Source organism: Oryzias latipes, chromosome 3 (genome assembly GCF_053564925.1).
Source record: "Oryzias latipes strain Hd-rR chromosome 3, Olatipes_Hd-rR_3.1".
NCBI lineage: Eukaryota > Metazoa > Chordata > Actinopteri > Beloniformes > Adrianichthyidae > Oryzias > Oryzias latipes.
The window spans coordinates 25358809-25381552 of record NC_136239.1 but is presented as its reverse complement, the minus strand read 5'-3'; the positions used below and the strand labels follow the sequence as shown (position 1 = coordinate 25381552).

The 22744-nt window shown below is 39.6% G+C and overlaps 3 protein-coding genes across 5 annotated transcripts; 2 read left to right on the top strand and 1 right to left on the bottom strand.

Annotated features, from left to right (window-relative positions):
• Nucleotides 1-1653: 1653 nt before the first annotated feature.
• On the top strand, nt 1654-6423 carry gfod2 (glucose-fructose oxidoreductase domain containing 2). 2 transcript variants are annotated; one of them, XM_004067194.5, is made up of 3 exons: nt 1654-1793; nt 2861-3157; nt 3856-6423. In XM_004067194.5, the coding sequence occupies exons 2-3, from the start codon at nt 2905-2907 to the stop codon at nt 4749-4751; spliced, it is 1149 nt and encodes a 382-aa protein (XP_004067242.1). In that variant the 5' UTR covers nt 1654-1793; nt 2861-2904; the 3' UTR covers nt 4752-6423. The 2 variants fall into 2 exon arrangements, with proteins under 2 accessions (XP_004067242.1, XP_078800647.1); XM_078944521.1 differs by lacking the exon at nt 1654-1793 and adding an exon at nt 2104-2229.
• Nucleotides 6424-6906: 483 nt separating this feature from the next.
• On the top strand, nt 6907-15956 carry cog4 (component of oligomeric golgi complex 4). Of its 2 annotated transcripts, XM_023953497.2 has the most exons (19): nt 6907-8064; nt 9807-9889; nt 9994-10108; nt 10188-10362; nt 10616-10809; nt 10968-11073; nt 11141-11298; nt 11371-11429; nt 11525-11649; nt 11744-11862; nt 12219-12385; nt 12493-12658; nt 12972-13034; nt 13123-13236; nt 13806-13898; nt 13976-14059; nt 14130-14231; nt 14402-14530; nt 15540-15956. In XM_023953497.2, exons 1-19 carry the CDS (start codon nt 7930-7932, stop codon nt 15672-15674), a joined length of 2322 nt encoding a protein of 773 aa, XP_023809265.1. In that variant the 5' UTR covers nt 6907-7929; the 3' UTR covers nt 15675-15956. The 2 variants fall into 2 exon arrangements, 1 of the variants encoding a protein (XP_023809265.1); XR_013654862.1 differs by lacking the exon at nt 14402-14530 and having other exon boundaries at nt 14130-14357; nt 15540-15679.
• A 531-nt stretch (nt 15957-16487) lies between these two features.
• On the bottom strand, nt 16488-22693 carry gnao1b (guanine nucleotide binding protein (G protein), alpha activating activity polypeptide O, b). Its single transcript, XM_004067193.5, has 8 exons — nt 22157-22693; nt 21986-22028; nt 19546-19687; nt 19112-19272; nt 18883-19011; nt 18680-18809; nt 18181-18334; nt 16488-18089 (listed from the first exon to the last, which is right to left on the bottom strand). The coding sequence occupies exons 1-8, from the start codon at nt 22272-22274 to the stop codon at nt 17902-17904; spliced, it is 1065 nt and encodes a 354-aa protein (XP_004067241.1). The 5' UTR covers nt 22275-22693; the 3' UTR covers nt 16488-17901.
• Nucleotides 22694-22744: the final 51 nt, after the last annotated feature.

Below are 22744 nucleotides of genomic sequence, written 5' to 3'. Positions count from 1 at the left end.
CTTACTTACTTTCCATTTCCCCCAGTACAAACAAAAAAACTGTTAAAACGTATCACCTTGCTCAGCTGTATAATTTAATATAATTTTATTTTCTTGCCTGTATATCCCCTGCCGTTTATTTTAAACATTTGATGTACAGTTTATTGTTCCTTGTTCTTTTGCTGTATGTCACTTTTGTTCTGCATCAATAAAAAAAAAAGTAAGCTGATTCATATTGTCCATTTATTTATTTGCTTGCTTTGTTTCAGGGCTTTTCCTTATATGCACACATATTTATGTTTAAGTTACTGAGTACATTTAAGTTCTTTATTAGTAACACATCTAGTTATTATAGCTATGATTTAATCAATTTTTTATATTTTTAATATATGAAAAATTTTCTTATCTTTTTTTACCTAAATCTTCTGGATTATTTAAAAATTTCTATTGTTTTCACTCATCAAACGGCCTTTGAAAGGTTATTTGTTTTTTGCTAGTTTTTTAGTTCAAGACAAACGATATTCATGCCTTTCGACAAGTACACACTCAAACTTTGGACCTTTGCATAAAGCCAGCTCTCAAAAAACTACTTCTTTTGCAATTATCATTCTCACAACATCAATACAGACATATATACAGTGTGGCTGATCTTTACACTGAGGTCAAAATCAGATTAAGTGTCTGTATAGTTTTAACTGGTATCATTAGATGTGTCACAAAGTAATTAACTAGTACTTACTAATCAAGACAGATCAGCTACGTCAAAAACAAGTGGGGGCATTTAGACAAATAACAAACTTTCAAATGGATGTAGCAAGAATGGTTAAAGTAGTACTCTCAATATATAAACTGTAGTCTTGTATTTTCTGTTACTGTCCACACATAATTCTGCTAACAATTAAATAAATCTTATACATAAAAGTATGCACTTTGCTATTTTCTCTTCTGTCTTCGTCTTTTTGATTACATTTTACAAAACTGCTCTCAGTGCACAAGTTGGTGGAGTGTACAAAGCTAAAAGCACTAGAGTTCCAGGTGAGCTATTTATAAACTTAGAAAAGGCATTTCCAGGAAGCAGAATTGGCGAAAGACTCCTTCATCCAGGTTAACGTCTTGAGGTTATGTCATGGCATCTGGACTTAGTCTTCTTTCAGAAAACCTTTCAGCATCCACAATTAAAATCTCCAATAGGTGTACTTTTAAAGGTGAATCCCTACAGATATTTTGAAAACATAAAGACAAATCTTGAAGTGAAAAATCTTTTGAGAAATGCTAAATGACACTTATATCCCCTAAATAAATGTATATGAAATATTTGTTTTTAATAGAATATCCACTTTTCATTGATACTTTGAAAAAAACTGTGCAAAAGTTGATTAATCTGATCATTTATTACATTTCTAAAATTATCTATTCACAATGAAGTTTATTACATTGCTCATCTCTGAACCGTTTAAAAGGAACCTAAATAAGATGTTTATAAATTTTTAAATTTTATATAAAAGAGCTTTAAAAATTAGCACATAAAAACTAACACATAAATGGAACTATACTACCTTTTTTTACTATAAAGTTTCATTGTCTATTGAAATAAAAATAACGTATTCCTTCTTCAATAAGTTTTAATTCAAAAAGAATGTGTTTAGTTTAATAAAGGTTGAGAGCGAATGCTGCAGTAGTTTTCAATGTTTCCGGTTTCCTCTGTCCTGCTTCTGTTCGCGGCTTCTGATTGGCTGCTCCTGGAGTTACCATGACCCACTGGGCAGTGCCCGGCTGAACATTTACCTGCGGATGTTGACTGGGCAAAAAAAACTGTAGGTACTTCGCCTTGTCGGTACTTAACACAAAGACAGTCATTTTACGATCTGTAAGAACCAAAAGCTAACAAAAGTTTAAGTGTTGACCATAAAGAGACGGTTTATGGCGAGTGTATCTGTTCCTACTGCGGCTGTGTGGTCGGTTAGCCAAAAGTGCTAAAGCTAGCATACATTATAGCTTCTGTTTGTGCCTTTGATCTCTGTCTTCTAAGTTTACTTGCAGTCCTTACGTACGTTTTTAGCCACTGTAAGGGAGCTCAAATAGTCATAAAATGTATTTTCATTCAACAGCTCGCCAAGATGTCCATAGCGAGTTTTCTGTGTTATGGTTTTTAAACTTATTAGTTGGAGGTCGTGTCGTCCGTTGCAGTAGTCGACGAATAGGTTTGTTTTCCGTGATGTTCGAGGCAGAGGCACGAACAAAGTATGAAAGGTATTAGTAATATCAAACCCACCAATAACTCATAATTGTTTTCACAGTGCAATAAACCTTTCTGACACATAGAACTATTAAAACATTTTGGAATGTACCCTTTTTAAATCGATTCGATAATGCAGTTTAGTTCTATGACACTGCAATAATAAGGAGATGATTAGCAGTCGAGTTGGAAAAGCTCTTATCTATCAGAGGCATATACAACAGTTCGTATTGGTTTGTACAAAATTAATCTTTGTCAAACGATCCTGTTTGATATACGGTCCTTGGAGACAACGTTTTCCTGGTGATAAAGTCCCATGTGTTGTAGAGAAGAAGAGATGGCTGACTTTGAGGGTGTGGAGTGTTATGGAAAGGCATGTTAAGAATGCAAATGGCTGTTTGATAATGAACCCTGGACATTTCCACCATCAGATATGGATGTTTGTGGATGAATTAACTAAAACTAAGAGAAAACCCACCCACAGTTGTGCAGAAATGACCACTTCAGGCAGATTGTTTCCAATTTTATAGATTTAATTTAGCATCCACTAACTGCTTTTGCCAAAGAGATGCTTTGTTTTTGTCACTGTTGTGAATATTCTTCCAAGTTTGTAAACAAAAGACCAGCATTTATTTTTCTCCTCAGATGTACGTGAAGATGCCAGTGAAATCAGACTAAGTGGCATTGCCATGTTGCCTGGAGTTGGTGTGTTTGGCACTGGGAGCACAGCCCGAGTGCTGGTCCCGTTGTTGCAAGCCGAAGGATTTGAAGTTCATGCTCTTTGGGGACGCAGCGAAGAGGAGGCGTGCGGCCTTGCAAAAGAACTTGGCATCCCTTTCCACACCAGCCAGTCTGATGACGTCCTTCTCCACCAAGACGTTGATCTTGTTTGCATCTATATTCCCCCATCAATGACAAAACAGATTGCTGTTAAAGCACTGGGTAAGAGTTTCTTTATTATTAAACTTTAAAAATAACACAAAGTTATTTAATTAAAAGAAATATCTGTATGATGTTTGGTTAATAAAAGTGAAATGAAAAACTACAATGGAGAATAATGTTTAAGCTCTGAGCTTTTGAGATATTTGCAAAGGACGATTGTGACCATCCAATCACGGATGTAAACTTTGTTTCCAAAATATCAATTTAAACAGTAATAGTTAACTGAATATGTACAGCAGTAGTGGATGCCACTAGCAAATAATTTTTGTCTTCAACTTATTGTCATTAAGTCTATATACTTGTGCATTTGAGTGCTGTAAAGAAAAATAACTACAACTGTTTTAGTTTCTATTTAGTTTAAAGAAATTATAGGAGTTTGCCTGTAATTGAGATTTTCCATTGTAGAAAAAAATGTCAAAAAATATTAACCTAAAGTCATTGTTTTGATAATTATATAAAGCAAACATAAATTCTATAATCAAAAAAAAAAACAATTTAATGTGAGAATTGAACTTCCTGTTGTTGAATCCATTCCTACACACTAAGCCAAGTTTCCTGTTTAGCTGTAACTTCCTGAGTGCCTTCCTTATATTTCCTTATTAACAGCTACATTACTTTACTTATTAACAGCTACATTACTATCAGCACCAACTGTCTGACTTGATTTTTCTCTTTTTTTTTTTCTCACCTTTTCTCAGGTATAGGTAAGAATGTGGTTTGTGAGAAAGCTGCAACTGCTGTGGATTCATTTAAAATGGTGACCGCAGCAAGATACTACCCCCAGCTGCTCAGCATTATGGGTAATACTCTGCGCTTCCTGCCTTCTTTTGTTGAAATGCGCCGGAGGCTGATGGAAGGATATGTAGGTGAAATACAAGTTTGTGACGTCCGGGTATATGGACCGAGCCTTCTGGACCAGCCATATGGCTGGACGTGTGAGGAGCTGATGGGAGGAGGGGGGCTGCACACTGTTGGCTCCGCCATCATTGACCTTTTAAGCTACCTGACTGGTGCACGAGCTCACAGAGTGCACGGTTTGACGCGTACCTTTGTGCAGCAAAACAGCTTGATCCGAGGCATCCGCCGCATCACCAGCGACGACTTCTGTTTCTTCCAGCTGTTAATGGGTGGAACAGGATCGGGTGGTGTCTGCTGCACTGTGACGTTGAACTTTAACATGCCCGGGTCATTTGTACAGGAGGTAATGGTAGTTGGATCCACTGGGAGGCTGGTTGCCAGAGGCACAGACCTCTATGGTCAGCGCAATGGGAGTAAGGGTGAAGAGCTGTTGCTAGGAGGAAATGGGTGGCTGGGACCAGAGGTGAAGCAGATGCCCCTGCCTCACCTGCATGGACTGAGCTCCATGGTAAAAGCACTGAGACAGTCTTTCCAGGCTCACGAAGAGCGCCGATCGTGGGATCAAAGACCGGTTGCTATGGCGTCAACTTTTGAGGATGGTCTGTACGTGCAGACTGTGGTTGAGGCAGTGAAGAAGTCCAGCAACACTGGAGAGTGGGTGTCTGTGGAGATCATGAGTAAGGAGCCAGATCCCAACCAGAACCTCTGTGAGGCTCTTCAGAGAAACAAAAACTGAGATAATTTATATTAAACCCAGACTTACAGGTGTGACGGAATTCAGCTCTGAATCTTTTTCCTACATTCAGGTGTCTGTGCCGTTTACATCACACGTGACTACTTTGTACTTCACAGTTATTTTATTTTAACAAGCAACGACATGTTTTGCTGTTATTTGTATTTACACTACATTTGTATGCCACAGCTCCATTATTTGGATTCTGTTCAGAAAATATTGCTTAGTTTCAGGGTCAAACTGAGGTTTCGCCAGAATGACCAATAAAATTTGCTTCACCTAACATTTGAAACGTTGATCCATGAAATGGCAAATAGCTGACTGCATATGTAATTAAAGAATGCTTAAATGCTCTTCAAGAGCAGTTTTTGTGAGTCACAACTTTTAAATTTTGGTTGCTTTTGCTTATTTAATTCAGTTGAATAATGACAGCAGAATATAGTTAAACTGTGAGATTATATTTAGCATTAAATGTAGACTCTCATGTGTTTGAATCAGGCATTAAAGGTATTAAAAACTCTATCTTTTACTAAAAGGGAGTGTTTTTCTCAGGTATAAATGTCAAAGTACATGAACGGTTTGACTGCCAAACCCCCTGTTATTCTGGCAGAACTTGAAAAGATTCTCATTTCAAGTTAAAACAGTGCAGAATTATAATGATGGAGCTGTGTTGAGTGGTTTACTTGTTATTTGTTTTCTTTTGATTCTTCAGTTTTTATGATTGGAAGCCTATTTTGTTTTGCTGTCATGCTGTGCCATGACCCACATCAATACCAGGGATTGTCTAAAATAAGCTAAGTGTAAGTCCTACATATCTTATTTGTAGCAGCATCCCCAGAATGAGCCCCTAAGACATTTAAAAATCATTTTCAGAAGTAAGTTTTGCCCTTGAGACTAGACATTTAGTTTGAGAAAGCTGCAGTGAAAGGTTTGTTTACATTTATTTTCAACTAAAAACTATTTAAAAGATCAGACTTATGCAATAGTAATTATTGCAGATGTGAAAGGAGCGTTAAGGCTGGCACAAAGTGTTTTACCCTCTGGAATGTTTTGTTTGTCTTGCTTTTTGTTTTTGAGTAGAACCACTGGATTTAACCCTAAATGAGTATCCTGACTATTTATTTGTCCCATTCACTCACTGCATTTTACTGTTGACACTAATATCAGTCCTGAAATCAAACCCAAGTCAGAACCAATACGCCGTCGAAAGTAGAAATAGGAAGTACTGGTTTGAATGTATGGATCTACTCTTACAAGTTTAGTGCTTACCTCAACAGTGCTTTGCAAATAACACAAGTTTACATCTAATCTCTTTGAAAAAACACATTACCTTTCCCTGTAGAATGCATCACTACTAAAATACATTCCATTATTATTAACCAACTTTTAATTTTTGCACTGAAAGATGCAGCCTATTTATGGAATGGTCGCTCAAAAAGTTGGATTTAATTTGGAGGCATTTTATAATTTATTTATGAGATGGTTTGGACAGTAGTTCCTATTGTTTGTTCTGTGTTTGTATTTCAGCCTGTGACTTTATTTTTAAGCTGTAATATTTGTCTTCTTTTTTTTTTTGGACAATTTTAACAAATGTAACTTCAGCACTAATTTTGCATTAAAGTGTGTATTGCTCCTGTGTTTCTGATTATTTCATGGAATAAAAGCCTTTTTTTCATTTGGGCTCTCTGCTGAGTTTTTTTCTTGAGTTTTGTTTTAGAAATCCAATTTTTCTGCTAAAGTAAGGAAAATACTCTTACCGTTATTGTGATACATTAAAAAATATTTCTTAAAGACACTGTAGGAAATGTCTTTAGAAACCTGTTTCACTGTTAGCCCTCATAAAACCCAAAGCAGACATGAAAAACACGGGTTTTTCTTTTACAGTATGGGTCAGTGACTCGTTGACATTATTTCCCTGTAAATCCTTCCGCTTCAAACATATCTATTGTAGGTATGAATGATAATCAGATGAACAGTTCATCTTCTTCCTAGAGTTGTAGATCAAAACTCTGAGCACTCATTGGTGATTTGGGAGCTAGAGACTAACATTTAGCACCTGCCACCATGTAAGCTCATTAAAGGGCTTAACTGCTAAAGATGGAACTGTAACATCTTGAAGAAGACAGTAGAGATGGACTTGTAGCAAGTTTTAATTGCCTTTTTTTTTTTTTAAAAAAAAAAGGCTTTTTAGGGAAAACACCAAATATAACTTCAGTGCGGAAGACATTACAAATTGTGTTTTATCATTTTTCTTTGAAAGTCAATAATCTTAAAACATAACTTCAAAGGATAAATCATATTTATTTTCAAGATTTATGCTACACAGACATCTAAATAAGAGTTAGCACTATTATTATGTATTGTAATTAAGAAAAAGAAAAAAAAAGAGGTAGGCTAGGGTTTACAAAAACTGAGGTTTAATAGCAGCATACAGTTTTCCAACTGGCTCTGTTCCAGGAAAGGAATTTTGCATATCTGTGTGTAGAATTATACAAAACAGCGAAATGCCTGGTTTAAAAAAAGCGTTTGTTTTAATTTAATACCACATTGCAATAGTTTGAATAACAGGAAGTACAAATTTAAGGGGCTTGACTTTAACCAAATATTCAATGTGCTTCACGTGTTAACTTTAACACATTTTAAAATGAACTTATTATTATTCTTAGCATGAGTGTCCCACTTCTTGGTAAATAATTAAAATAAATTCTGTAGACTTGATGGGATGTTCCCTGAAAGGTACCTGAATTGTCTGGGTGGAAGCGGAGGTAGAGCTATAAAGAATGAACATTTGGGAAATGATTTACAAGTTAAATCATCTTATAATAACATTTGCATTTAGTAGATGCATAAACGTCTATATATTCCTCATTCAGCCTTCGTTTCCATAAAAACAGGCAGATATTTTCACTATTTGGGGGTTAATTTGCATGAAGCATTCATCGTACACCTGCCAGTTTATTTTCGCAGGTTGCACTTCCGGTTTCAAACTATAATGATTATTTTGTCAATTAACCAGCGTTAGACTTGCGCCTCTTTTATATAAATACAAACCTGTTGGTTTATTCAAGCTTTCGCATGTGCGATTCTATAGTCCGAATAATCGCTTGAGAAGCCCACTGCCTGGCAGACTAAACCCAGGGGAAAGGGGAGATGACGTTGACAAGTTCCCGTCCAGCCAAAGATGGCTGACATCGCTCCGTTGGCAGTGAAACGTTGCGAATCGAGCTCCCTGTGCTCAGTGAGTATGGATACCATCTCCTCGCTGACGGAGCTCGAGGATCTGGAGAAAGTTTACCAGCAGCTATGCGAAGAGGAGGTTCGTACAGGAAGCCGTTTAAATGTTGACAGTGTCGGCAAACTTCCGCACATACTCTGGAGATGCAAACAACAACATGAACAACCATGTCCTGCTCAACCCTTTAGCCTTTTTTAACCTAACAGTAAATGTTGCTTCTTATTGTGGGAGTGAATGATTTGTCTCCAGGTTAGAAAGGCTTTAAATGACGTGATTGGCTATTTTTGTACTTGGCCATAGTTTTATTGGGCCTTTTCTCTGATCATTTCATGCTGTGTCGATCACTTTATGATGAGACTACTTGCTGAAGTTGGATTCTCTGGTTCAGTTGAGATGCTTTTCTAATAGAAGCTTTAATGTTTATGCGAATATCTTTTCTAAAGTAGCATAGCTTTCATGTGGGATACCTCAAGGTCCAGTTTTAGGACCAATCCTATTTACATTTTCCATACTCTCTCTGGGAGAGGTAAAATCTGCAAGTTTACTGACATCCATCATCTCTTTGCAGAGAACATCCAACTGCACCACTCGTTTCATTATTCTAAACTACACTAACTGTTCTGTTGGACCTGCATCCATCTATCAGTGGTTCATAGCTAAGTCAAATTAAACTCCGATAAGACAGAAGCATCAATCATTGCTCCTGTAAAGATCTCTCTGATCAAGAACCAAATTGGTTCCGTTTGGCTCATCCGTCCAGTCCGGCCCTTAAAACCTGTGTCATGTTTGACTGTGCAATGACTCTGTCTCCATGGTCAAATCTGAAAGACCCACTCCAATGACAACTGCGTTTTTAACATGTTCCTGTTGGGTTTTTTTATGCTGGAGGACCTATATAAAATAGTTTGAGCTGAAAACGGCATTTCTGAGTATTTCTGTATTCAAATCATGGTGAGTCGGAACCAGATGTGCGAGAAAAACACAAATGGACGGACCAAAGTCTCCCTGCTCTGCTTCATTCTGATGCAAAAACTTGCAGACAAATTGATGCATCCACATCTTCATTTTCTTCGTCAGAGTTGGCATCTGACTCAAAACTTTACGGCTGGATAGCTCCATTATTTCTTGTTGTTTTTGTTGCACCGCTAATATTAAGTTGGATTTTGAAATTTTATGTTTTTTGTCTTTGAATCCGTTTTTCTTCATATTTATCCTTTTTAATGATTTTGATTCTGCCTGGGAAATAAACTACCTAATATGTGACAGTTTTGTGGTTTACTAGACAGTGATTCAAAAACATAACACTTAACCCAGCGGTGTGTTGTAACGTGTTACATTTTCTCTATTACATTTACTAAAGTAAAAATAGAAGTACTTCTAACAGTAGTTTAATTACGTAACACTTTTGTGTTTATTTAGGCACATTTTAATTTAACAAGTAGATTTTAATTAACATATACTGGAAAAAAACAATCAGAATAAAAACCATACAGAATAAGATTAATTGTCATCACAACCCATACAAAGAGATTTTACAAAAACAGAAAAGAAAACTGTAAGCAGTTTACCTCTTTTTAGTTTATTCATAAATGTATTTTAATAACTAAAAAATGCTAAATTAGTTTTTTGTCTGATTTAATTTGTTCTAAAGAAATTTTAGCGTTAAGTTTTTGAGTTTTGCTAGTTCCTTTTTAACTCCCACATGCATATGAATTAGGTTTACTACTTTTTTACATGAAGGATTTTTCAATGTTTTAAGTAGTTCTTTGTTAATTTTGTTCTTGTATCAAACAGTAAATCTGTATTTAATTTGTTTTTCACAGAAAGGAGTAGAAGCTGAGCTGGACAGGCTAGTTGGTCAGGAAGCAGCAATTCATAAGAAGATGCAGGCACTGCAGAGAATGGGGTACACAACACACACAACACACCTTTTACCTTCAGTAGCAGCTGAATTGCTGAGCTTTTTCACATAAGGATTTGTGAAATTCTTTGCAAAATTCATGTTTGCAGACCTAGTCTACAGCTTATCGGAAGCGATGCCAGTCAATTATCAGGCATGATCACCTTTACCTGCAGTCTGGCAGAAAATGTCAGCCAAAAAGTCAGACAGTTGGACCTGGCAAAGGTACATCCTTTTGCGCTACGTATAGTTAGGGGTTTTATTTTGTGTTCTTATCATTATTTTTCTCTGTTCTTTCTTCTAGACACGGTTATATAATGTCATCCAGCGTGCCGATGATATTCTTGATCTGAAATTCTGCACAGATGGAGTGCAGACCGCGCTGCGCAATGAAGACTATGAACAGGCTGCTGCACACATCCATCGATACCTGTCTCTGGACCAGTCGGTTATTGAGCTGAGCAGACAGGGAGAAGAGAGTATGATGCCCCCTGTTCTGTTTCTCTGAAGTGGGACAGGCTTAGTTAGCTGAATCAATGCCCAAATCCCTTCTGCAGTTTTGTCAAAGTCAATCATATAAAAAATAGGAATTGTGGCTGTCTTTGTTTGATGTTTCAAACTATTTACCAGTTGATTTTTAGTACATTTAATATAGAGTGTTGCTATTCTTCTTGTCAAACACTATTACTTGCAACAGGCATGTATCACCAATTTCTCATTGTGGCTGCACAGGCAGCGCTGTGGACGCCAGTCTGGTCCTGCTGCAGGAGGCAGAGCAGAAACTGAAGGTCATCGTTGCAAAGAAGCTGGATGAGGCCGTCGCAGCAGTTGACCTGGCGCAGGTTGAGAGGTTTTTCAAAATCTTCCCTCTGTTGGGTCTTCACCAGCAGGGCCTTGCCCGATTTGGTCAATATCTCTGCAGTCAGGTTAGTACCATGAGAGCTGCCGCATTGTTTGGAAGAAAGTTTTTGTTACGCCTCGACCCATTTTTATTTTTGTATGTACAGTTTTAAGAAAAATTGTTCATTTTCCATTTTTGGGTAATTTTTTTCACATTTAAAAACATTGACACTTTTTCAATCAGCTTGCTTCCAAAGCAGAGGAGAACCTTTTGTTGGCGACAGGCGGCGATCTGGGCGAGAAGAGAGCTCTGTTGATATTTGCAGACACGCTGACACTGCTACTGGAAGGTCAGAAACTTTTGACCGTCTCCATTGTTTTATCTTTTACACAATTATAGCTGGTTTTCATTTGCAGGCATCGCTCGTGTCATTGAGACGCACCAACCTATCGTAGAGACGTATTACGGTCCAGGCCACTTGTACACACTCATCACTCACCTGCAGGAGGAGTGTGATCGTCAGGCCCAGAAAATAGTTGACAAATTCATGCAGCAGAGAGAATACCTCAACAAGGTGAGGTTGACATTTGATCAGCAGCTTATCCTGTGTCTCTTCTCTTTCTGAGCCCTCCAGTCTGTTCTGTAGTTTCAGGTAGTCCAGAGCAGCATGATGAAGAGCATGCCTGGAGAGAGCATCGAGCCAAGGTGGGTTTGTGTGTGATAAAGATAGCATTGTGCTGCTCCTTTTTGTGCTCTTCCTTCTCATGTTTGATTTTATGTCCCGCATTTCACATGAACAGGGAACTGGACCCTGTGCTTGCAGAAGTAACCTTGATGAACGCCCGGGCAGAGCTTTACCTGCGTTTTCTTCGTCGTCGCGTTATGGCTGACTTTGAAGTCGGAGACCCCCAGAGCATCACGCAAGGTACTCAAAGTCTTTCAAGGTGCAAGATCAAACGTAAAAACCCTTCTTTAGAATTTGCTAATTAAAATGTTCTCACATATTTTTGAACCCACAGAGCATCAACAAAGTGTGGAGAAACTACTAAAACACTGTTCCCTGAGCAGGGCAATGCAGGAGCTGATAGGCTACTACATTCCCATGGAGGAATACTACATGAGGGAATCGGTCAACAAGGTCTGTGTGTCTTAGACATGTTAAATATTGTAGCTTTGAAGAAGTTATTTAAAAAATGTTTTTAATTAATCTTCAGTTTGAGTAATCTTGAATATTTAGTAATTGTAAATATGCTGGCTGGTTGGACCCGTCTTTCCCAGTTTTATCTCACAAATCCTGCCAGTGTCTTGAAAAATACCCGCTACATCCAAAAATAAAACAAGAAAACCTGATCTTTTAATATATTCAGGCTGTCAGCTGACTTGTTAGTTTAATGAAATCATGTTTTCAACAACAAATCATTCATGTTTTCTCCTCTTGCTGTGCATAAATGTTATTCCATTGGTATTTTTAAATTCTCTCTCATTTTTCACCAGGCGGTATCTATGGATACCTATGAGAAGGGACAGCTGACCAGCAGCATGGTGGACGACTGTTTCTACATAGTAAAAAAATGTATCAGCAGAGCGTTGTCAAGCTCCAACATTGATTGCCTCTGTGCGATGATCAATCACGCCAACTCTGTGCTGGAGTCTGACTTCAGGTGCACTACATGTATCAACATGACATGATCAATGCATCTTTTTATCTGCTGCATTCAATCTCAGACATGCATGTGCCTCCTTCTGCATGATCTCTTTCATGCATCAGGGAGGTCCTATATAATAAGCTCCGGCAGGGCTTCCCAGCTACGACGCTCCAGGACATCCAGCGCGGTGTGAGCAGTGCAGTCAGCCTGATGCAGAGCAGCTTACAGCAGGGCAAGTTTAATACTCTGGGCATCGAGAGCACAGAGAACGCCAAGGCTGCATTTCTGGTAAACAAGCTATATAAACGCACACAACTGTGCCTCACTCTGTGTCTATTTAACTTATTGTGGGGTTTTTTCTAAACCTATTTCCGGAAAAGTTTCCTATTTAAAAGAGGAATCTTATGAATGCAAAATAGTTGGATGGCACTAATTCAAACTTTTTTTGTTCTTAAAATAGCTTCAAAATACTAAAAGAAAAATAGCAAGCATTTAAAACTAAGTTAAGCACATCAGGCCCTAGATGTTTTTTGAAAAAACTGGACATTATTATAACAATCTATATATAATCTTTATGTGTCTCTTATTTTTACTCAACCAGGTGACTCTAAATAATGTGGAGGTGTGCAGTGAGAATATTACAACTTTGAAGAGAAACTTGGAGGTAAGGAAGACATCTTTTCCCAATCATCTGCCTCTCCTTAACATGTCCTATTTTTTTTTCCTTAAAAACTAAAATCCTGCCTCCACAGAATGACTGTTCCAAGCTGTTCAGTCAGGGTGCGGGATCTGGAGAACAGGCCAAAATCGAAAGCTGTTTGTCTGACCTGGTCAGCACATCCACTAAGTTCAAAGATCTCTTACAGGTTGGTCACTATTTTTCAGATTTTCTTTGGTTTTTTTAAGGTCATAGCAGTAAAAGTAATATTTGCTGGATTTTTAATCATAATCACTACTTTCTTAACTTTTCCTTTACAGTCGTCCCTCAATAAAACCCGATTCACCTCTTGCAACCCTTCCAAATCTACATTCAGCAAGAGAAAAGTGTAAAAATGTTCATGTCTGAGGGAGAAAGAGTTTAACAGCCTTAAAAAAATCTAGTATTACTGTAAAAAAATAAAAGTTAACTACTTTGTGGATTTGTTTTTATTGCAGATTATATTTTTTAGAACATAACCACTGTATACAACAGCTGTGTAGGTTTTATAAGTCAAATTAAGTGAAATATATGGCATAAAAAATTACTAGGATAGTGATGAGTTCAGTGGAGTTTGGGCTTATTAAGTTTACCATTTAGAAAACCATCACCTCTTCATGAGACCTGAATGTTAAGGAAGCATAATTATTTAAATTTGGGAACACGTATAATTGAAAATGACCCCTGTGAGCAATACTATAGCACTGTTATGGTAAACATTTCTGCTTTCTTTCTCAGGAGGGTCTGACTGAATTAAACACAACAGCCATAAAGCCTCAAGTTAAACCCTGGATCAGCGGCTTCCTGTCCGTCTCACACAACATAGAAGAGGTGATGCTTTTGCATTTGTAAACAAAAACAAGTTGGATCTTGTAAAACATGTTTGGATTTTTTTGTTGTCCTCACAGGAAGAGTTTAATGATTACGAAGCGAATGACCCGTGGGTGCAGCAGCTCATTGTAAACTTGGAACAACTCATGGGAGAGTTTAAGGTATTTGTACCTTTTAGTCCACTGATTCCTGATGGTTTTTTTTGTAATCCTCATTTTTATATCTCACCAGGCGGCCCTCTCCCCCGTCATCTACGATACTATGACGAGCCTGATGACCAGCCTAATAGCAATTGAGATGGAGAAGACGGTCCTCAAATGCTCCTTCAGCAGGGTGAGCACAAAGAAATGAGGGCTGAAGAGCCAAACTTGGCCACAAGGTGGCAGTGAGCTTCCTGTGAACAGAAGGAAGAAGAACTACAGGCTCCGGCTTATCTTCAGATGGTCCACGAGCACATAGGTGAATTTTGTGTCTTTGACCTTACTCTGATCCTTTTGTTGCAGCTTGGAGGGCTGCAGTTTGATAAAGAGCTTCGATCTCTTGTGGCGTATCTCACCACTGTCACCACCTGGACCATTAGAGACAAGTTTGCTCGCCTCACACAAATGGCAACTATCCTCAACCTGGAGAGGGTAAATTTAGATCTTATACATTCTTACCAAAGTATTCTACTTTCAAAAAGATCCTTTATCCTGGAGCTTCTACCTTAGTAACACTCTCAGGTATTTAGATTGAATTTTGTTTTTTGACCCACTTTATACCATAATGTAGAAGTTGGACGTCTGTTTGATTTGAGAGCTCATTCTTTATTTATTTTTAATCATACACTTTCACTCCCTGAAAAAACAGGTTTTATCTGAAAAAGCAAAGTAAAGCAGATTAAGCAGATTGCTTATATTCCAATTTAAAGAAAATAAAGTGCTTTAAAAAATAAGCTTTTTCACAATTTCTGTTCTTAGCTGCAGCTACTTTTGGTTGTTGACTTACACTGAAATTTGGACTATTTTTCCCACTCGGCTATCATAATGGCTGGAGCTAGACTTCTTAAACAGATTGACATTATTTTTTTTAAAGCCTAATAAATTTTATTTATTGCATGCTATTTTTTAAAGTCACATCTCCTGCCAGTAAAACAAAAATACAAAATTACATCAGCACTTCAAGCCAGTTTTCTCGTATAAACAGGATTTTAATTTAATTAAGTTATATTTTGATAGAGCCATTTCACAACAACTTTACATACAGAGGATGCTAAAAATTCAAATCAACTTTAATAAACTTTTTTGTGTACAATCTGTCCATTATTTCTGAATAATAACCACCACCCAAAGCTATAAGATTTCTCTCACTTTTTGCTATGAACAAGTGTCAAAAATCAACATAAAAAAAATGAATTCCTGTTTCAATGGTACAATGGATGCAATATAAAATCAAACAGTGAGGAAATGTTTAAACATTTGTCTAGCTAGCACATGTTGTAGTTTAATTTTTTTTTTTTTTTGTTGCCTGCAGACTTAACAGAGGTTTTCGGTCTTTAGCAGGTTCAGTGGAGCAATAAAACTATCCAAAGACAAAAATCACATTAGAAAATATTCTAACATTTTAGTGCACATGCTCACATCTTCATGTTTGTACTTTCAGGTGACCGAAATCTTGGATTACTGGGGTCCCAACTCTGGCCCGCTGACATGGCGGCTGACTCCCGCAGAGGTGCGTCGGGTTCTGGCTCTGCGGATCGACTTCAGAAGCGAAGACATCAAGAGGCTGCGGCTGTAGCTGAAGAGCCTGTGCTTTACAGTGACCACTGTGCATTACCCACCTGAGCTCAGTCTGTGCATTGGGGGGGGGGGGTTATCCATGGTTCTGTACATGAAATGGCTGAGGTTTTACTTTGGTTTTTAAACAAAAGCTCTGATTGTTTCAGAGTGCTGTTGCGGCTCACCTGGCTGATGCCAGTTTTGCTACAGTTCCAGTTGAGCACTCAGACATGTGATGTGAAGCAACTGGGAGTGGGGGGGGGTGTTTAATATTAATTAAATGTAAAATATGTAATTAAAACCACAAGTGTGCTATTGTGTCACAGTGGGAATTCCAACTTCTTAACCTGTAGCTGGATGTGAGAAATCAGGACACTAAGAAAGTGGAGCTCTGGGTATGTCAGTGAAGCACAGCAGTAATGAACATCATACCCATTAAACTGACAGAAGCAGGTCAGACAGCTGATCCAGCCCAGTCATTCAATATATGAATAGCTCCTTGTCTGTGATGAACACTTTTAACCTAATAAATTGAGAGCTGCTGTGCTGCGCTTCTGATCCCTGCCATCCACCACGCTTTAGCACCGCCCTGTTGCCATGCAAGACCTGTTCCCAATCTTTTATTCATGTTTCGGACTCTAAACGCAAAGCTTTGTTCGCAAGGCAATGAAGCATTAAAAGTGGTCCACTCTCATAATGTTCAGCCTAATTTCCTTTGCCTAACCTTAATTCCGGGTACAGATTAAAGCCGGCCTCAGCGTGGCGATGGCACAGCTTGTCATCACCTCTGTTACCTCGCAGCGTAATCACACTCAGACCACCAGCGCAGGAGTCGTTAGGAAAAATGTGGCTTTAATGTAAACACAACATTCGATTGGCTCAGCACAAACATTCCACATGAGAGCAACCAGTAAACTACTGAATAGGATGGGGTGCAGCACAAAAACATTCACAGTAAAAAAAAAAAAAAAAAAATCTGATCAGGTGTAATCATATATTTATATACAGTACGGTGCTTTTTTAAGGTGAAAATGAAGAGAGGGTATGAGGATTGATATGTGATGGGTAAAGAGAATACAGGGATGGGAAGATGACTTGATTGGGTGCACAGGTGAAAATGGAGAGCTGTACTTTGTCCTCTGTGAAAAGAGAAATTGTTCCCTGTTCACTCATCAGTGGGAAACAAAGGTCTTTTAAAAAAAAAAAGGAAAGATAAAACTCCCCAGACAGAGGCTGCCTCTAATGATTTTGTTTTCCATGTGCAGTCTTCTATTTCTACTCAGATTCACGTGGAAGGATTCGAGCACACAGATCGAGATGTTAACGTAGGGCGTCTTTCCACCCTCTTTGCAAATTTGACTAGTCAGGGAAATAAATGTGTGGCACGGGGTTTTCTGGAGGTAGGAGGAGGCATGAAGGGCATGAGGCTTTTATAAATTATACAATGATACTAAAATATTATATTTGTTACTTAAATAATATAGATATGAGCTATGATTATTGACCTTAGTCCTCTATCTGTCATTATCAGATGGTTGGCACCGATATGAAATTTTCCTTCTCTTCAACAGGCCGACGGGTTTTCCTAACATTACAGTGTGGGGGGGGGGGGGGGGGGGACAATGGCGATGGGCAGCCGCTCCAAATAGAAGTCTCTATTTCCTTGTGTTTGCAAATAAAACAAGAGAGCTGATTGGAACAGACCCGCAGGCTACGAGAGCATGTGTGGCTCTGAAGGAAAGTTCATAACAGCTTCCTTCTTCCCATCCGTGACCCTCAACCATGAGTACAGCACCTCCCCAAAACCAGTATCATCGTCATCTCCACCCTTCGCACGCCAAATGAAGCACCAGAGGCTGTATTCAAATGTCAAAGGCTTGCCATCAAGAATGGGAAAGCGTCCCTCCGTTCTACATGGTGTGTTACATTTGTGTACGTTTAGCAGGACAAGCTGAATAGACCCACTGGTGCTTCTGACCTTCACATTTGTTGATATAGCCATCAACAAAACATGGAAACATTCAGCCCAAAAACCCTTTTTTTTTTAAAGACAAAACTGGGGGAGGGATACTTCAAATAAGGAAGGGAACAAATCATGGCAATAATCCAGTGTGGTGTCTGACGGCAGCTCTTTGGGTCCATTTGGACGTGTAGAATTACATATTTATGTGTTTAAGTATCATCAAAATTACCATTATTATAACTTCACACACTCCATAGACAACCTCTGTGCTTCTGGCCGGGCTTCAGTATAAGCCGCACCCTCTAAGGTTGTTTGCAATAATGATGTCAGTGACGGCATCAAACACTACCTGGATGTTTCCTGTGTCTGTGGCACAGGTCAGGTGACAGTAGATCTCCTTGTTGGGAGAGCGGTTCTTACTCTCAAACTGAACCTGAATATATGCAGTGGCATCATCGTATGTGTTAGCACCTGGAGTCAGAGGGAGGAGGAAAGAGAGGGGAGGGTGAGAGACAAACTCCAGTCCGGACAGAAGACGTTTCAGGAAAAACTGCGGGTTCACCTGTGTACTCCGGAAAACAAATCGTGAGCGGCGATTTCTTAATCTTCTCGGCAAACAGATCCTTCTTGTTGAGGAACAGGATGATGGAGGTGTCGATAAAGAACTTGTTGTTACAGATGGAGTCAAAAAGCATGAGGGATTCATGCATGCGGTTCTGTGGGCCAAAACGAACAACAATGAGCCCCAAGTACAAGAGTTCAGGACTAAAACACAGAAATTATCTAGAAAATTTTAACTCCTGCAATTATATTACAAGTTTTTATTTTATTTAACAATTTATTCTGCATTAAAAAAAACTTTCCCTAATTTTTTTTTTGTTTTTAGTCACAAATAATACTCAAAAGTTAATTTTTGTCTTTGTATGAATATAAATGCCATTCAGGTTTAAAAACTTGATTGTACCAGTTACTTTTCAGTATAGTTGTGGGATCATCAAGTCTTCACTCCATAACTAAAAATTTACCGCACACTCATACTGAAATAACTAAAAGACCCTCACAGTTGTTTCGTCTTCATGGAGAACCTGATCGTATCCACTCAGAGCAACACAGAAGATAATGGCGGTGACGTCCTCAAAGCAGTGGATCCACTTCTTCCTCTCTGACCTCTGACCTCCAACATCAAACAGCCTTAAAAGGAGGTAAGAAGTTCAGAACCAAAGTCCCCAAACTGAGTCATTTGAAGCTGCAAAGCCGTCTTCACCTGAAGTGAAGGTTTTTGAAGGTGAAGTGAGTTTCTACAATGCCAGTGGTTTTCACTCGGGTTCTCAGGATGTCCTGCTCTGTGGGCTGGTAATCTCCTGCCCCAATCCGGTCTAGACTGTCCAGGTAGCTGTTAAAAACAGGCAGGGAGTCAAGAAAAGAGAAAAAAAAGAAGTTTTTTTTTTAAACAGAAATTAGCAACAGTTTTTTTGTTTTTTTGCTGCACTCACTATTGAGCTGAGTCATTAAGCTGGTATTCCCGGGCACGGTTGAAACACTCCTGAGTCCCAGCATCAGCCCATAGACGCTTCATCGCAGCGAGAAGTTCTGCAGAGTATGGTTCTGTGTCCTCCATGCGGCTGACCACATCGCAGACCAGCTTAGCATCAGCCTGGTTAAAATATTAGTCATCTGGTTAAAGGAAGTAGCATAAGAAATATATCTACCCTACTTCATCTGTTATTTGAAATGTATAAAAAATATTCTTATTTCATGTGAGGTTCTTGTTTCTTCTCCAGGTAAGGAGCATAAGATGGTTGATTTCTCCCAAACTAACACTGTAACTTGTGTCAATCCATCTTCTGATCTTTGTATTTCTATTCTGCTTTCAGAATCAAACGTCAGTGTCTGCATCAAAACTTATGCAGGAACAGGTGAAACTAACTTTTCGGTCTTTGTCACCAAACTCGATGCCCAAAGAGTCCATGGCTCGAAGGATGGCGGCCAAACTCTGGATGGTGTTGCTGTAGACCACAGGCTTATACTGCTTCACATCATCCCCAGAAAAGCCATCTTCATGGATAATCCTGCATGCGCGCACAGACATTATCTCAGAGGAAACAAGCTAGAACAGAAAAATGGTCTCACACGTCCATATGTTCCTGGATTTCATTTAAAAAAAACTCTTCTCAAAATGAAAGCTCCACATTTGCTGCTTGCTTTCCTGTGCATCTGTGTGTAAAAGAGAGGGATGCTCATATCTTTTCCTAATAATTTCTATCGCCTTTTACCCTCTTCAAGTGTGCCCATCTTTAATGGGCATGGGAACTGATCACTTTCTCAGTCTGTGAAGAGTAACTGGAAAGTAATGTGATATTTAAAACATTTATAATGCATGATGTGTAATGGAGGAGATTCAATCAGAGCACAAATCAATCGCTAGTGTACAATATTGGACAGTCAAACTCTTCACAACCTAGCCAGATTTGGATAGAACATCTTAAACTCAAATTACTAAAAAATAATCCCATAAAACTCGGACAACATTCCAGCTCGTGCTAGCTGTACTAACAAACCACAGACGTGCATAAGGGAGGCCGCTTTTCATCTCATCAGTGCACATTATGAAAAGATGTTTCACCGCGGAGATCAGCCACCTGGCCTGAATCTCCACCACCATCATCACAATTAACACTTTTATGCAATAAAACATTAACCTGCTAAATGAAAGGGAACAGGCAAGATCCCCCAATAAATTCAGGCTATACATTTTCATAAAAATCGTGTCTGTCTTTATAATATTTAGTGGAGAATTTGACACATCTTCCATCACTAAAGCTCTTTCAACGTGTCTAAAACCTTTAGGAGAAAATAAACTGAATTATAGATCAGTCATTTGCAGAATTCACTCTTGATTTTTACCATACTGGTTCATCTTTAAAAATAATGTACTGCATGTATGCAACACAAATTTGAATCGATTTTTTGCACATTTGATGGATCTCTACTGAATATTTCCATGGAAAATTTCTAAAGAAGTGATCGTTTAAGCCTCCATTTATGTGTTACAGCAAAAAGTTTAACATTGGACCTAATTCTTAATATATCTTCAGACTTTTTTTTCTTACAAACCATTTAGAAAATACTAAATGAACTTTTTTTTTTAAACAAAAAGGCCTTTGTTCAGGTCAGATCTGTGGATTTAGCATTTAAGACATTCCTAACACAGACACTATGAGTTATTAATGACATCCTTTGACCAATCAGAGAGTCTGAAAATGTTAAGTATAAAAATAGACATCACTGACATTTCTGCAGCTGAGTAGCGGCAGCAGCAGAAGCAGCAGCCCCCTTGTTTAATTCATAAAATCCACAAGCAAAATCTACTCCACTGTGTGTATTATTCCACTTTGTTATAGGTCATATTTTCAGACCAGTTTGAGGCCTTAAAACGTCCTGTTACTTTCACTTTACCACTGCAATAGGAGTGGACCTGCACACAAACAGATACTTCTCCCAGATCATTATGTCACAATGAAGAGGCTGCAGATCACACCATTCATGTAACCTTCAATACCTAAACTTTACGACCCAAGGTGAGTGGTAAAACCCATCAATCTGCTGCTTGCTTTGGCTAAAACAAGCCCTGGGAGTATTTGTAAACACTATTTGGACCTTCATCATGGGTCTGGGGAATAGCAGCAAGTTATGGGATACCAGGGACCGCAGGGAGGGTAATGAGGTGAGGTAAGGTACAGAGGGAGGGGTGCAGGCGGTGCAGCAGGAAGAAGAGGAACATCTGCTTCCTGCCAAACTAAGGAGATGCTTCAAAATGTGCAAAAACTGTCTTTCACATGTCGAAACATCTACATACTTTACTAAGAGGTTTAGAGGGAAAAACAGCAGTCGTGTAAAACATCAAAGAGTGATTTAGCTTAGACAGGAGTAGGTTTAGATGTAGTTTTAGAAGCCATATTTCTGCGTAAATCCGCTTTATAGTCAAAGTACTCCCGGCGATATCGGGCACTTAAAGCCATTAAGATTAAAAGCAGAGGTATTCACTAATGGAGCAGTAGTGACCTCGCTGTAATTCACACACCGACACACGCACAGTGACACGGGCCCAACACCCACGGCGCGCGGTCCCTGTAGTCGTGCGTTTCAGCACCCTGGCCGTGAACAGCACCCCGCAGGGACGCACCGGCGCGGCCTTCCGCAGCCTCGCTCAGTGGTCTGCAGGAGGTGCTCAAGTCACCGGCGCTCCTCCGGGGCCTCTTGAAACATGGCGGCTCAACCTGTCCTAGTACAGACAGGGGAGGCGCAATCTCGGGCCTTTCACTCGAGTTTGAGAGCGCAGAAATCGCTCCGAAAAAGGCTCCACTTACTTCATCTGCTTCACGATGGTGCTTTTGCCGGACTCTCCGCCGCCTGTAAAGAACGAAGGGCAGAGTGAGAGCGGCAGGCAGGATCAGTACCACGGAGAGCACCTCCGCCCCATGCAGCAAAGCCAGCCAAGGCGACGCAGCCCTGCGGCCGCAGCCCCGCTCTTCTCTTACCGAGCAGGAGCAGTTTGACGTCCTTAGCAGCGACCATCCCGTCCTCCTTCAGGTTTTTCTCGATGGCCTTGCTCCGGTCCAGAGCCGCGCGCTCCTCGGCGCTCAGTGTACATCCCATGTTTCTAAGCGAATGAGCAATCCCGTCTCTCCCCGGTCCGCCCTGTCCCTCGGCGATCCTCGGTCACTGCGTGGTCTCTCTGTCGTGCTCCTCCCGCGCTGTCTGCTACAGCATTAGGCCCGGATTGAGGGCGAAACGGAGCCGGGATCCCGAATCGGTGACTGCGCCTCTCTCACTGTGTCCCCTCTCTCAGAGGGGGTAGGGGAGGTGGGGTCGTAGCGCTCGAGTCTGTGGGGTTGGGGTTGTTGTTAGGTGGGGAGGGGGGTCTCCTGCCTCCTCTCTCAACAGGGCGGCGCTGATGATGACGACTGCGCGTGCCAGAGATTTCACCGTATCTTAACACGAAGGAGGGGCACGCGAGCTCGAAGACGGCCGCGCGACTGGCTGCGCGAGACTCACCTAACAATCTGGCTGACGTCAGAGCTCTAATCACGCCCGTGGAAAAAAAAATCAAGCCAGAGAGGACTTTT

What these genes read in the sequence shown, in the direction of transcription:
- gfod2 (XM_078944521.1), top strand. An exon ending in GATTGCTGTTAAAGCACTGG is followed by an intron (nt 3,158 to 3,855) that starts GTAAGAGTTTCT and finishes ACCTTTTCTCAG; the next exon opens with GTATAGGTAAGAATGTGGTT.
- cog4 (XM_023953497.2), top strand. Translation starts at nt 7,930, where the DNA reads ATGGCTGACATCGCTCCGTTGGCAGTGAAACGTTGCGAATCGAGCTCC. An exon ending in CAGGCACTGCAGAGAATGGG is followed by an intron (nt 9,890 to 9,993) that starts GTACACAACACA and finishes TCATGTTTGCAG; the next exon opens with ACCTAGTCTACAGCTTATCG. An exon ending in TCTCACACAACATAGAAGAG is followed by an intron (nt 13,899 to 13,975) that starts GTGATGCTTTTG and finishes TTGTCCTCACAG; the next exon opens with GAAGAGTTTAATGATTACGA.
- gnao1b (XM_004067193.5), bottom strand. Translation starts at nt 22,274, where the DNA reads ATGGGATGTACACTGAGCGCCGAGGAGCGCGCGGCTCTGGACCGGAGC. An exon ending in TTCAAAAACCTTCACTTCAG is followed by an intron (nt 18,810 to 18,882) that starts GTGAAGACGGCT and finishes CCTCCTTTTAAG; the next exon opens with GCTGTTTGATGTTGGAGGTC. An exon ending in TCCATGAAGACGAAACAACT is followed by an intron (nt 18,335 to 18,679) that starts GTGAGGGTCTTT and finishes TTTGGCCCACAG; the next exon opens with AACCGCATGCATGAATCCCT.